The 14,343-nt window shown below is 54.6% G+C and overlaps 1 protein-coding gene across 1 annotated transcript in view; it reads right to left on the bottom strand.

Moving 5' to 3' along the window:
• The window catches only part of cpamd8 (C3 and PZP like alpha-2-macroglobulin domain containing 8), a 119,661-nt gene extending 105,708 nt beyond the window's left edge, over window positions 1–13,953 (bottom strand). Inside the window, exons 1-4 of the mRNA XM_086004339.1 lie at window positions 13,845–13,953; window positions 7,993–8,077; window positions 5,380–5,488; window positions 1,695–1,922 (exon numbers count right to left, since the gene is read on the bottom strand). Coding sequence (XP_085860465.1) covers window positions 1,695–1,922; window positions 5,380–5,488; window positions 7,993–8,077; window positions 13,845–13,947 — 525 coding nt within the window. The 5' untranslated portion in view covers window positions 13,948–13,953. The remainder of the gene's footprint in view (window positions 1–1,694; window positions 1,923–5,379; window positions 5,489–7,992; window positions 8,078–13,844) is intronic.
• Between the last annotated feature and the right edge of the window lie 390 nt (window positions 13,954–14,343).

The raw sequence follows: 14,343 nt of genomic DNA on the forward strand, positions 1-14,343 counted from the left end.
GCCAGTTAAAGTCAAAGAGCTGCCAACCAGACATTGTTTGGGGGGAAAGAATCCCACAGCATGTTTGTATTTGAATTGAGTGAGTAGCTAAACTCCCTGCCCAATAAAACAGCTGGTCACCAATCAATTGATCATCACAATAATGAGGTGAGTTAATGATGGGATACGTCCAATAAAATATCTTTATACCGAGTGTGGTAGGGTATCGAACGCTTTACCACAGCGAGTCTTTAAAGGGGAAAATTGTAAAAATATGAAGCAGCATGAGATATGGGGAGAGAGCGGGGCAGTGGGATTAGTTTGGGATTGATACAGGGCTATGGGGAGAGAGCGGGGCAGTGAGATTAGTTTGGGATTGATACAGGGCTATGGGGAGAGAGCGGGGCAGTCGGATTAGTTTGGGATTGATGCAGGGCTATGGGGAGAGAGCGGGGCAGTGGGATTAGTTTGGGATTGATACAGGGCTATGGGGAGAGAGCAGGGCAGTGGGATTAGTTTGGGATTGATGCAGGGCTATGGGGAGAGAGCGGGGCAGTGGGATTAGTTTGGGATTGATACAGGGCTATGGGGAGAGAGCGGGGCAGTGGGATTAGTTCGGGATTGATGCAGGGCTATGGGGAGAGAGCGGGGCAGTGAGATTAGTTCGGGATTGATGCAGGGCTATGGGGAGAGAGCGGGGCAGTGGGATTAGTTTGGGATTGATGCAGGGCTATGGGGAGAGAGCGGGGCAGTGGGATTAGTTTGGGATTGATGCAGGGCTATGGGGAGAGAGCGGGGCAGTGGGATTAGTTTGGGATTGATACAGGGCTATGGGGAGAGAGCGGGGCAGTGGGATTAGTTTGGGATTGATACAGGGCTATGGGGAGAGAGCGGGGCAGTGAGATTAGTTTGGGATTGATACAGGGCTATGGGGAGAGAGCGGGGCAGTGGGATTAGTTTGGGATTGATGCAGGGCTATGGGGAGAGAGCAGGGCAGTGGGATTAGTTTGGGATTGATGCAGGGCTATGGGGAGAGAGCGGGGCAGTGGGATTAGTTTGGGATTGACACAGGGCTATGGGGAGAGAGCGGGGCAGTGGGAGTAGTTTGGGATTGATGCAGGGCTATGGGGAGAGAGCAGGGCAGTGGGATTAGTTTGGGATTGATGCAGGGCTATGGGGAGAGAGCGGGGCAGTGGGATTAGTTTGGGATTGACACAGGGCTACGGGGAGAGAGCAGGGCAGTGGGATTAGCTTGGGATTACTCTAGCAAAGAGCCAGCACAGATATGATGGGCGAAATGAGATCTGTGTTTGACATAAATGTCTACAGTTTTTCACTGTCACTGTCCCCTCAATAACACAGCTGAAGAGAGAAAGAATCTGCCAGAGATCATGTTCGCTATCCCATGACTCCTGCTTGTATGGGGGTGTTGACTGAGGACAGTAGCGGGTTTGGGTGTGATACCCCGTGCAGTTGAATAGCTGGTTTCTCCACTCTCTGGGCTGTCACACGATGAACGGACATTTGGGTGAACTCGAACCCGAGAGAGAGCCCAGGAGAAGAGGGGAAAATTTCCAAGCCCTGAATTATGCTCGAGATGGATCGGTATCCGATTGTGTTGCTGCGAGGCTATAGAAAGAGCGGTGGTTGGTTTGTGTTATGTGGAGATTGTGCGCTGCGATTGGACTCCAGCCTCACGACCCGGAAGCTCCTACCTTGCCCCTGTAGGGAAGGCCTGGTTTGAACTGCTTGCGAGTGTCCTTCGAGTACTTGATGTCGATGAGCTGCTTGTGAACCGGGGTCGAGTCGTCGAAGGTGATCTGTTTACTGCCGTCCGCACTCAACACCGAAGCCCAAATGCTCACCGAGCCGCGGAAATGTTCCGGGACATCAACAGGCATCATCTCCTTCGCGCAAATGGGAAAGGTGGCCGAACCGTCAATCTGTGGATGTCAAGGGTTGAGGAGTGATGCATTTTGGTAGGAAAAGTAAGGAGAGGCAAAATAAACTAAAGAGAGAGACCAGAGGGTGTTTGTGCACAAATCTTTGACGGTGGCGGGACAGGTTAACAAAGCAATTAATAAAACATAGAAGAAAGACTTGCATTTCTATAGCGCCTTTCACAACCACCGGATATCTCAAAGCACTTTACAGACAATGAAAGACTTTTTGAATTGCAGTCACTGTTGTAATGTGGGAAACACGGCAGCCAATTTGCGCACAGCAAGCTCCCACAAACAGCAATGTGAAGATGCCCAGATAATCTGTTTTTTAGTGATGTTAGTTGAGGGATAAATATTGGCCCCAGGACACCGGGGATAGCTCCCCTGCTCTTCTTCGAAATAGTGCCATGGGATCTTTTTCGTCCACCTGAGAGAGCAGACGGGGCCTCGGTTTAACGTCTCATCCGAAAGACGGCACCTCCGACAGCGCAGCACTCCCTCAGCACTGCACTGGGAGTGTCATCCTAGCTTTGATGTGCTCAAGTCTCTGGAGTGGGACTTGAACCCACAACCTTCTGACTCAGAGGCGAGGGTGCTGCCCACTGAGCCACAGCTGACATCTGGGATCCTGGACTTCACAAATAGAGGCATCGAGTACAAAAGCAAGGAAGTGATGCTGAACCTTTATAAAACACTGGTTAGGCCTCAGCTGGAGTATTGTGTTCAATTCTGGACACCACACTTTAGGAAGGATGTCAAGGCCTTGGAGAGGGTGCAGAGGAGGTTTACTAGAATGGTCCCAGGGATGAGGGACTTCAGTGATGTGGAGGGACTGGAGGAGATGGGATTGTTCTCCTTAGAGCAGAGAAGGTTAAGGGGAGATTCAATAAATGTGTTCAAAATCATGAAGGGTTTTGATCGAGTAAATAAGGAGAAACTGTTTCCACTGGCGGGAGGGTCGGTAACCAGAGGACACAGAGTGAAGGGAATTGGCAAAAGAACCAGAGGGGAGATGAGGAGAGTTTTTTTGCGCAGCGAGTTGTTGTGATCGGGAACGCGCTGCCTGAAAGGGCGGTGGAAGCAGATTCAATAGTAACTTTCAAAATGGAATTGGATAAATTCTTGAATGAGCAGGGCTCTGGGGAAAGAGCAGGGGGAGTGGGACTAATTGGAGAGCTCTTTCAAAGAGCCGGCGCAGGCACGATGGGCCGAATGGCCTCCTTCTGTGCTGCGAGATTCTATGATTCTAAGTCAGATGCAAGGGAGTCTCCTCACGCACAATCCAACATCAGTCCCACTCTGTGCAACAGCCTTACATTTAGGGGTGTGTCCACACTAACTAACCAGCATTGTAACACTGCGACCTCATTGTGATCTGAAGTGGATATTCACGTCTTCTGCACGTGCCCCCATGTGAGCCTCTCCAATCGGCTTGAAGGGGAGATGGAGGAAACAGCTGTAACACGCGGCCAGATACGAATCGTTAAGCTGCTTAATTTCAGACAGTGAACATATGATCAGACTCACTGAACTTAATCAACTTGTCTTCACGGAATAATACAAAATAAGGAACATGCCACGCTTCCCCACATCAGTGAGTCATCTTACTCCACTTAAATTGGTTAACTCCGAACTTGCCTCCTCCATGTTAAACTTCAGAGAGTGGCTGATGCTTGCCTTTGCAGCTTCCTGTTTCAAAACCTAACTGACTGCCTGCAACACCCCCTCTATTTTTAATCATACCGCAGAAGGGTTCAGAGACTTCCCAATAGATTGGCCGTGAGTTTTGATCAATTAGTGAGACAAACGAACAAACTGCTCATCATTTACTGTCTTAGGGGTGGAAATTAGCATTTTATTCATTGGTCCTCTTGCTTGTCTGATAGTGTGGCAGTCTCCTCTCTCTGTTGGCCACCAGGTTACTATGTGAAATGAGGTTGGACAGTTTCAGGCCAGCTCTGAGTGGGATCAGGCGCACTGCAGCAAACAGCCTCCAGCTCAGCAATGACCAACAATCTCACTCTGCTGCAGTACGGTTTGATGATGAGATGGGACAGTGTAGAGGGAGCTTTACTCTGTATCTAACCCGTGCTGTACCTGTCCTGGGAGTGTTTGATGGGGCAGTGTAGAGGAAGCTTTACTCTGTATCTAACCCCGTGCTGTACCTGCCCTGGGAGTGTTTGATGGGACAGTGTAGGGGGAGCTTTACTCTGTATCTAACCCGTGCTGTACCTGCCCTGGGAGTGTTTGATGGGGCAGTGTAGAGGGAGCTTTACTCTGTATCTAACCCGTGCTGCACCTGCCCTGGGAGTGTTTGATGGGACAGTGTAGAGGGAGCTTTACTCTGTATCTAGCCCGTGCTGTACCTGCCCTGGGAGTGTTTGACGGGACAGTGTAGAGGGAGCTTTACTCTGTATCTAACCCGTGCTGTACCTGCCCTGGGAGTGTTTGATGGGACAGTGTAGAATGACAACGCAAAATCGTAGAGCAGAAACTGCTAGCCAAATTCCGCACCCATGAGGACGGCCTCAACCGAGATCTTGGGTTCATGTCACACTACATGTAACCCCACCTGACGTAGGGTCATCCAGACTCGAGTCGTCGTTGGCTTGTTTTCTCCACACAGATGCGGCCGGACCTGCTGTGATTTCCAGCAAAAAAAATGTTTTTTGTCTGTTTTTTTGTTTTTCATACAGACCCCAGCATCTGCAACATTTGACCCCTTGTGACCCCACCTCATTGTTCTTTGATGTAATGTTTTCCTGACTGACCTGTTTGGACACCATTTACACCTTTGATTGCTGTGATTATCTGTCTGCCGAGGTGTGATAAATGGCAGTTAGAAAGATTACCTGTAAACATCTGACATTATTCTCTGACTATAAGCTGTGTCTTTATGCATCTCTCCACTTCACCTGACGAAGGAGCAGCGCTCCGAAAGCTTCTGATTTCAAATGAAGCTGTTGGACTATAACCTGGTGTTGTGTGATTTCTTACATTTGTCCACCCCAGTCCAACACCAGCATCTCCACATGATGGGACAGTGTAGAGGGAGCTTTACTCTGTATCTAACCCGTGCTGTACCTGCCCTGGGAGTGTTTGATGGGACAGTGTAGAGGGAACTTTACTCTGTATCTAACCCGTGCTGTACCTGCCCTGAGAGTGTTTGATGGGACAGTGTAGAGGGAGCTTTACTCTGTATCTAACCCGTGCTGTACCTGCCCTGGGTGTGTTTGATGGGACAGTGTAGAGGGAGCTTTACTCTGTATCTAACCCGTGCTGTACCTGCCCTGGGAGTGTTTGATGGGACAGTGTAGAGGGAACTTTACTCTGTATCTAACCCGTGCTGTACCTGCCCTGGGAGTGTTTGATGCAAATACTGAAATGAAAAGTGACTCATTCTGTAACACTATTATATCAATAATTGGGTAATTCTCAGAAAGCAGAGGTTCCGTACCTCCATGGTCTTCACCACAGGGTGTCCCAGCTCATGCCGATAGTAGCCCACTCCGTTCACCGTCATGTTCACTGTCAGTCTCCCCAACACCGGTTTGCCAAACGTGTACCTGGAAGAGACAGAGAGCACGCAGAGGAAGAGAGATGGTTTGGTGGGACTGGTCCTCCCAGGGCCTGCCTTGCATTTAGGATTTCTCTCCATCATCAATGAAATATTCACATAGGTTTTCAGAAACCGATTGGATGTGAGGCATGAGCGTGAGGCGAGCGGGTGGTGGGAGAATTAATTCCACCTCCGAGGGACAGTCCTGCCCGACTGAGGATTTCATTTCCAATTTACTTTCCGTTAAAGTCCCTCCCTCCAACCAACCACTCCCAATGCCCACCCTCAAACAGGGCACAAGGAGGTTCAGAAGAGCTTTTGAAGCAGGTTTCCTGCCAATTCATCTGTCTGGGCAGGGAGAGGTCCCCAGACTTTCTGATTTCTGCTCAGGTTGCGGGCATCGCTGGCGAGGCCGACATGTTTTGAACCTCCTTAGTTGCCCCGCGGTTGTGGTGAGTCGTCGTCTCCTTCAACTTGCTGGGGGTTGGGGGGGGGGGGGGGGGGGAGTGGGGAAGTCCAGAACAAGGGGGCAGAATCTTAAAATTAGAGCCTGGCCGTTCAGGGGTGAAATCAGGAAGCACTTCTTCACACAAAGGCTGGTGGAAATCTGGAACTCTCTCCCCCAGAGGGCTGCAGATGCTGAGGGTCAATTGGAGCTTTCAAGACTGAGATTGAGAGATTTTTGTTTGGTAAGGGTATCGAGGGATATGGAAAAAAGGCAGGTAGTTGGGGTTGAGCTACAGATCAGCCATGATCTGATAAAATGGCGGAGCAGGCTCGAGGGGCTAAATGGCCTCCTCCTGTTCCTGTGTAACAGGCTCGAGGGACTGAATGGGCCTCTGCCAGTTCCTGTGTAACAGGCTCGAGGGACTGAATGGCCTCCTCCTGTTTCAGTGCAACAGGCTCGAGGGGCTGAATGGCCTCCTCCTGTTCCTGTGTAACAGGCTCGAGGGGCTGAATGGCCTCCGCCAGTTCCTGTGTAACAGGCTCGAGGGGCTGAATGGCCTCCGCCAGTTCCTGTGTAACAGGCTCGAGGGGCTGAATGGCCTCCTCCTGTTCCTGTGTAACAGGCTCGAGGGGCTGAATGGCCTCCGCCAGTTCCTGTGTAACAGGCTCGAGGGGCTGAATGGCCTCCGCCAGTTCCTGTGTAACAGGCTCGAAGGGCTGAATGGCCTCCTCCTGTTCCTGTGTAACAGGCTCGAGGGGCTGAATGGCCTCCTCCTGTTCCTATGCCTGCTGCTGCTCCTGGCTCACCTTTCTACACTCCGATTTGAACCAGGGTTGGTCTCTGGGGTTGATGGTGATCGAGGAGTGAGGGATGGGCTGGGCTGAGATGTTACAGCCTGTGGTGATTCACAGCCCAGCTGCTGAAGACACTCAGCGCCTCCGATCAGTAGCTTCCTGGACGGCGCACCCCAGATTGGGAATTAACAAACGGGAATCAGGCGTTAGACCCGCCCTGGGGCACTGCACCATAGCCTAGCTTCAGACTCAATTAGAAAAATAGCAGACAATTAATAATAAGGAAAGATGAGAGATTTTCCATTGTTATGTTTCTACGATGAATGTCTAAATGTGCCGGCGAAGTTGTACAGTTACCCAGATGGCAAATTCTACCCACAGTGAGGAACCATTGTCACCCCTACACATTTGCTCATAGTTTTGTTATAACTTAATCATTTTTAATAATTTTAATAATCTAAAGAGATTCTCAAATATCAGCCGAACATTTTCCTCTGCGCGAGACTCCTGCTTTTTAAAGTACTTTCTCTCCTTCTCTCTTTCCAGCACCTCCTATAGGCTGCAAGGTGCTTCTAGCTGACAGGCCGAGAAGGCCTCAAGCCTCCCAGTGGTAGTACTCTGCAGCCAGGCCCGGAGCTCTCGAGAGCAGCTCCGAGTAACTCAGCCCAGCCTGCGGGCAGCGAATGGCCTCCACCTTGCCCCTCTGAGCAGCAGCAGTGCTGGGAGGGGACCTGGGTGTGAGGGGGGAGGGGGGGGGCAAAGAAAATAACAGGTGGGCGGCCCCCCTCTGTCACACACCCTGTTGCCGCTGGTGCCAGCTGTGCGGCCCTGGTTTAAGAAGCTGCATGGAGCAGCTCCGAGTGGAGAGCAGACTGTCGGGAGTCTGCCCAAGATGAGCGGGATTTCTGTTACCATGGTAACAACCAGGCCCTTGGTTGCTGGGTGAGCACTGCTGGACTCACCCTGGGGAGCTGGCGGTGGCCTGAAGGCCCAGTCCCAATAGCGCAATGTGTTCGCACAGGGCTGGGATTAGACAGTTTTTGGTAGGAAGGTGGGACTACGCTGAACAGCGAGGACGCAAATCCTTGGAGTGTAGAGGCCGAGGCTCACGGAGGGCTTTATCTCAGCCTCCCAGCGCCGCGAGGTACCAGTGGGGCCGAGTATTTCCCCTTGTGGGGGCAGCAGACAAGAAAATCCGAAGGGCTGCCACCAGCTATGAGCGGCAAGAACCAAGAGGCCATTTCCACTCAGCGAGGTCCCTGATCTTACCTGGCATGGACAGTCCCTTCCTCGCACCGGTTCAGGTCCTGGATGTACTTGGGAGGATCGATGGTCAGCTCGAACTTCGGTAAAACTACACCCAGAAATAAAGATGGTCGTTCTAGTCAGGTCAAGACTCGGCTCAAGCATAAACCTTTTCACACCGTTAAAAAACGGAGCACTCACCGAGTAAAGGAACCGGGGGAGTCCAGAACCAGGGGTCACAGGCTAAGGATAAGGGGTAGGCCATTTAGGACAGAGATGAGGAGGAATTTCTTCACCCAGAGAGTGGTGAACCTGTGGAATTCTCTACCACAGAAGGCAGTTGAGGCCAATTCATTAAATATTTTCAAGAAGGAGTTAGATATATTTCTTAAGGCTAAAGCGATATGGGGTACTGAGTTTGGATGATCAGCCATGATCTCATTAAATGGCGGAACAGGCTCGAGGGGCCGAATGGCCTACTCCTGCTCCTATCTTCTATGTTTCTATGTAACCTGTTCATGGTTCACACGAATATTATTCACTGGCAATCACGGCCATTCATCAAATCTCACAGCACAGAAAGAGGCCATTCGGCCCACCTGCCTGTGCTGGGTCTGTCCTCTTGTTACCGACCCTCCCGCCACTGGAAACAGTTTCGCCTTATTCACTCTATCAAAACCCCTCGGAATTTTGAACACCTCGAATGTATATTCTAAGGACAGCGAATGATGCGGCGAATTAGACAACGACCCCACCACCCAGCCACCCCGACACCCAGCCAAGACTGGGCCAGATCCCCACCAAGTGGCAGGAAGCTGATGATCTCGTTCACACCGAGATTGAGGTCAGAGCGGAGTGTTTGGGATAGTGTAGAGGGAGCTTTACTCTGTATCTAACCCGTGCTGTACCTGCCCTGGGAGTGTTTGATGGGACAGTGTAGAGGGAGCTTTACTCTGTATCTAACCCGTGCTGTACCTGCCCTGGGAGTGTTTGATGGGACAGTGTAGAGGGAGCTTTACTCTGTATCTAACCCGTGCTGTACCTGCCCTGGGAGTGTTTGATGGGACAGTGTAGAGGGAGCTTTACTCTGTATCTAACCCGTGCTGTACCTGCCCCAGGAGTGTTTGATGGGACAGTGTAGAGGGAGCTTTACTCTGTATCTAACCCGTTCTGTACCTGCCCTGGGAGTGCTTGATGGGACAGTGTAGAGGGAGCTTTGCTCTGTATCTAACCCGTGCTGTACCTGCCCTGGGAGTGTTTGATGGGACAGTGTAGAGGGAGCTTTGCTCTGTATCTAACCCGTGCTGTACCTGTCCTGGGAGTGTTTGATGGGACAGTGTAGAGGGAGCTTTACTCTGTATCTAACCTGTGCTGTACCTGCCCTGGGAGTGTTTGATGGGACAGTGTAGAGGGAGCTTTACTCTGTATCTAACCCGTGCTGTACCTGTCCTGGGAGTGTTTGATGGGACAGTGTAGAGGGAGCTTTACTCTGTATCTAACCTGTGCTGTACCTGTCCTGGGAGTGTTTGATGGGACAGTGTAGAGGGAGCTTTACTCTGTATCTAACCCGTGCTGTACCTGCCCCGGGAGTGTTTGATGGGACAGTGTAGAGGGCTCGAGGTGCTGCCAGACGAGGAGCCTGTGTAGGTCAGCGAGCTCAGGGGTGATGGGTGAGCGGGACTTGGAGTGAGTTAGGATACGAGCAGCAGTGTTTTGAATGAGTTCAAAGCAAAAGATAGTTGGAGAGAAGGCAGGGTGAAGCAGGAAGTGGTTAAATAAAACCAAGTTTGGGTTTGTACAAAGAGGTCAATGAGAGACAAGGTGTGTGCCCGTCATCCGGGGACAGGACCACACTCCTCTATCTAAGAGCAGTCGGTGACCAGGCTTTCTCCGGCAGCCCTGTGCTTTGCTTCAGTTCAAATAGTTCCTGGCTGAGCACCTGGCAAGGGGTTAAAACGCGCCCCCCCCCGCCCGTTACCAACTGCAACCACCCACACAATCCGGAATCATTCCTCACACAAATCTTTTGGACTGCTTGACCCAAATTCCTGGCATAACTTACATACCGTGCACGGAGAGAGAGAGAGAGAGAGAGAGAGACGGAGACGGAGAGAGAGGCAGAGAGAGGGAGAGAGAGGCAAAGAGAGGGAGAGAGAGGCAGGGGGAGGCAGGGGGAGAGAGAGAGAGAGAGGGGGGGGAGAGGGGGAGAGGGGGAGAGAGAGAGAGAGAGAGAGAGAGAGAGAGAGAGTGAACATAGCCTGGCGATCGAAAAAGGTAGACACAGGCAGACCCGGCTACCAAGAGAGGACAGGATATGCCCTCACTGCAGTCAGGGAATGGTGGAGACAGAGATGCACTTCCTCACAGCTTGTAGAAAATATCAGGGCATAAGGGAGAATTTCTACCCAAAATTCACAAAAATATGCCCGGAATTCAGAAATTTGAATGACGACCAAAAACTCCCATACCTACTAGGGGAAGAGAGAAGTTGCATAACACTAGCGGCACACTATGTTACAGCTTGCCATAAACAGAGGGACAACCACTAAAGATAAGATAAGAGTATATATAAATTATATGAAAGTATATTTGTACACTCAGGGATATATCTGTTTATACACTGTATGGATGGATCTGTATTTTTGTGAACAAACATGAATGTTTTCCCGATGCTTTGGCAACATAAGATGTAACTTGTCATGCCAATAAAGCGATTTGAATTGAAGAGAGAGAGCGAGCGAGCGAGAGGGGGAGAGCGAGGGGGAGGGGGAGAGCGAGGGCGAGGGGGAGGGGGAGAGCGAGGGGGGGGGAGAGCGAGGGGGGGGGAGAGCGAGGGGGAGGGGGAGAGCGAGGGGGAGGGGGAGAGCGAGGGGGAGAGCGAGGGGGAGAGCGAGGGGGAGAGCGAGGGGGAGGGGGAGGGGGAGGGGGAGAGGGAGAGGGAGGGGGAGAGGGAGGGGGAGAGGGAGAGGGAGGGGGAGAGGGAGGGGGAGAGGGAGAGGGAGGGGGAGAGGGAGGGGGAGAGGGAGGGGGAGGGGGAGAGGGAGGGGGAGAGGGAGGGGGAGGGGGAGGGGGAGAGGGAGAGGGAGGGGGAGAGGGAGAGGGAGGGGAGGGGAGGGGGAGAGGGAGGGGGAGGGCGAGAGGGAGGGGGAGGGCGAGAGGGAGGGGGAGGGCGAGAGGGAGGGGGAGGGCGAGAGGGAGGGGGAGGGCGAGAGGGAGGGCGAGGGCGAGAGGGAGGGGGAGGGCGAGGGCGAGAGGGAGGGGGAGGGCGAGGGCGAGAGGGAGGGGGAGGGCGAGGGGGAGGGCGAGAGGGAGGGGGAGGGCGAGAGGGAGGGCGAGGGCGAGAGGGAGGGCGAGGGCGAGAGGGAGGGGGAGAGCGAGAGGGAGGGGGAGAGCGAGAGGGAGGGGGAGAGCGAGAGGGAGGGGGAGAGCGAGAGGGAGGGGGAGAGCGAGAGGGAGGGGGAGAGCGAGAGGGAGGGGGAGAGCGAGAGGGAGGGGGAGAGCGAGAGGGAGGGGGAGAGCGAGACCAGAGAGGCGGAGAGGTTTAGGGAGGGAATTCCAGAGCTCGGGGCCCAGGCAGCTGAAGGCACGGCCGCCAATGGTGGAGTGATTAAAATCGGGGGATGGACAAGAGACCAGAATTGGAGGAGCGCAGAGATCTCGGAGGGTTGTGGGGCTGGAGGAGGTTACAGAGAGAGGGAGGAGACAAGGCTATGGAGGGATCTGAAAACAAGGATAAGAATTTTAAAATCGAGCATCAAGGAAGGAACGGTTACAAAGGGCATGAGCTCGGATTGCCCCATACACCCAGCGTCACCGCGCGGGATAGGAATGGGATTGGGGGCCGAAGGGAGCGATTACACAGACCAAGGAAACGTTGAGCCGCGCTCCGAGTCGGTCAGCGGGACGGCCCCGCCGACCTCACACAAGGTCGCGGTTAATCAGGAATTGGGGTCCAATCAGCTCACCAGAATCCTGCCTCCTGGCCCCGCCCCCCAGACTCAATGCAGCCAATCAGCAAAGGCTCCTCTCCCACCTGACAGCATTTAACTCACAGCATCTGGTTACCAGGGCAACACACTTTTAATGAATTAACCACAGGCTGGGCCTCTTGGGTAGAAATCCTGCCAAAATAACTCGGAACCTGATAGAAAATGGTTACTGTAGTTGTGTTTATCTTGGAGCGGAGTCTGGCTCTGGCGCGGCCATGAGTGAGTCAGGAATTCCCTGCTCTGCCGATCACTTGCTCGCTGGATTATTGGGGCAGCACAAAGATATCATGTACCTCAATCCCGCGGGAATCTCGCACAACACAAGGATTAAATACACCGCCACTTCACAACCGAACGGGTACAATTCAATTCAGCGCTGGTGTTCCGTGTGGGCCTGCGTACAGCGCTGGTGGTCTGCGTGTGGGCCTGCGTACAGCACTGGCAGTCTGCGTGTGGGCCTGCGTACAGCGCTGGCAGTCTGCGTGTGGGCCTGCGTACAGCACTGGCGGTCTGCGTGTGGGCCTGCGTACAGCGCTGGCGGTCTGCGTGTGGGCCTGCGTACAGCGCTGGCGGTCTGCGTGTGGGCCTGCGTACAGCGCTGGCGGTCTGCGTGTGGGCCTGCGTACAGCGCTGGCGGTCTGCGTGTGGGCCTGCGTACAGCGCTGGCGGTCTGCATGTGGGCCTGCGTACAGCACTGGCGGTCTGCATGTGGGCCTGCGTACAGCACTGGCGGTCTGCATGTGGGCCTGCTTACAGCACTGGCGTTCCGCGAATAGGCCTGCGTACAGCGCTGATGGTCTGCACGTGGGCCTGCGTACAGCGCTGACGGTCTGCGTGTGGGCCTGCGTACAGTGCTAGCGGTCTGCGTGTGGGCCTGCCTACAGCGCTGGTGGTCTGCGTGTGGGCCTGAGTACAGCGCAGGCGGTCCGTGTGGGCCTGCGTACAGCGCTGGAGGTCTGTGTGTGGGCCTGCTTACAGCACTGGCGTTCCGCAAATGGGCCTGTGTACAGCGCTGATGGTCTGCACGTGGGCCTGCGTACAGCGCTGGCAGTCTGCATGTGGGCCTGCTTACAGCGCTAGCGGTCTGCGTGTGGGCCTGCATAAAGCGCTGGCGGTCTGCGTACAGCGCTGGCGGTCTGCGTACAGCGCTGGCGGTCTGCGGGTGGGCCTGCGCACAGCGCTGGCGGTCTGCGGGTGTGCCTGCGCACAGCGCTGGCGGTCTGCGGGTGGGCCTGCGCACAGCGCTGGCGGTCTGCGGGTGTGCCTGCGCACAGCGCTGGCGGTCTGCGGGTGGGCCTGCGCACAGCGCTGGCGGTCTGCGGGTGGGCCTGCGCACAGCGCTGGCAGTCTGCGGGTGGGCCTGCGCACAGCGCTGGTGGTCTGCGGGTGGGCCTGTGTACAGTGCTGGCGGTCTGCGGGTGGGCCTGCGCACAGCGCTGGCGGTCTGCGGGTGGGCCTGCCTACAGCGCTGGCGGTCTGCGGGTGGGCCTGCCTACAGCGCTGGCGGTCTGCGGGTGGGCCTGCCTACAGCGCTGGCGGTCTGCGGGTGTGCCTGCCTACAGCGCTGGCGGTCTGCGGGTGGGCCTGCCTACAGCGCTGGCGGTCTGCGGGTGGGCCTGCCTACAGCGCTGGCGGTCTGCGGGTGGGCCTGCCTACAGCGCTGGCGGTCTGCGGGTGGGCCTGCCTACAGCGCTGGCGGTCTGCGGGTGGGCCTGCCTACAGCGCTGGCGGTCTGCGGGTGGGCCTGCCTACAGCGCTGGCGGTCCGCGTGTGGGCTGAGCGACACATTCTCCAGTCCAAGGGGAAGTTGCGATATTTGCAATGTCCGTTGACCGAGGACTCTCAACAGCGGGGACAGTGAATTAATGGACCATGTGACACACTCACCGTATTTCTGAACTTCAAACGTTTTATTGTAGGTGTAACCCTGCAGTTCGACGAAGATTATCCACTCGCCGAGCACAGGCTGGTCTGACAGTGGCAGGCTCATGTTTACAATACCTGAAAGAAAGCAAAGGCCAGCTGATTATTCCTGGGCCGGCGGGGGTGAAGTTTATTTGTACAATTCCCCGCCACAAATAAATCACCGATTAGACTGGCGCTCGATGTGGGTCAGAGTGTTCCGGTGAGCTCAGCTCGATCGAGTGAGGCGGCACACACTGCCCCTCAGAGCTGGGCATCAACCAACAGTCCCACTGACACCGAGCGTGGCACAGCTCTCCGAGGTGATGCTCTGCGGGGGCACACGGCAGCCTGACACTGGGCTTCACACCGAGCGGACGTGTGAACCCGACCCTCCTCTCCTCACAGAAGGACACCCCGCTCACCCTTCCCGCCTGCTCGTACACCCTGCTCTAACCCGGCGCCCCCCGCACCTCGCCCAATC

The sequence above is a fragment of the Somniosus microcephalus genome, chromosome 13 (genome assembly GCF_052327205.1).
Source record: "Somniosus microcephalus isolate GS21.2 chromosome 13, FLI_Smic_1.0, whole genome shotgun sequence".
NCBI classification, from domain to species: Eukaryota; Metazoa; Chordata; class Chondrichthyes; order Squaliformes; family Somniosidae; genus Somniosus; species Somniosus microcephalus.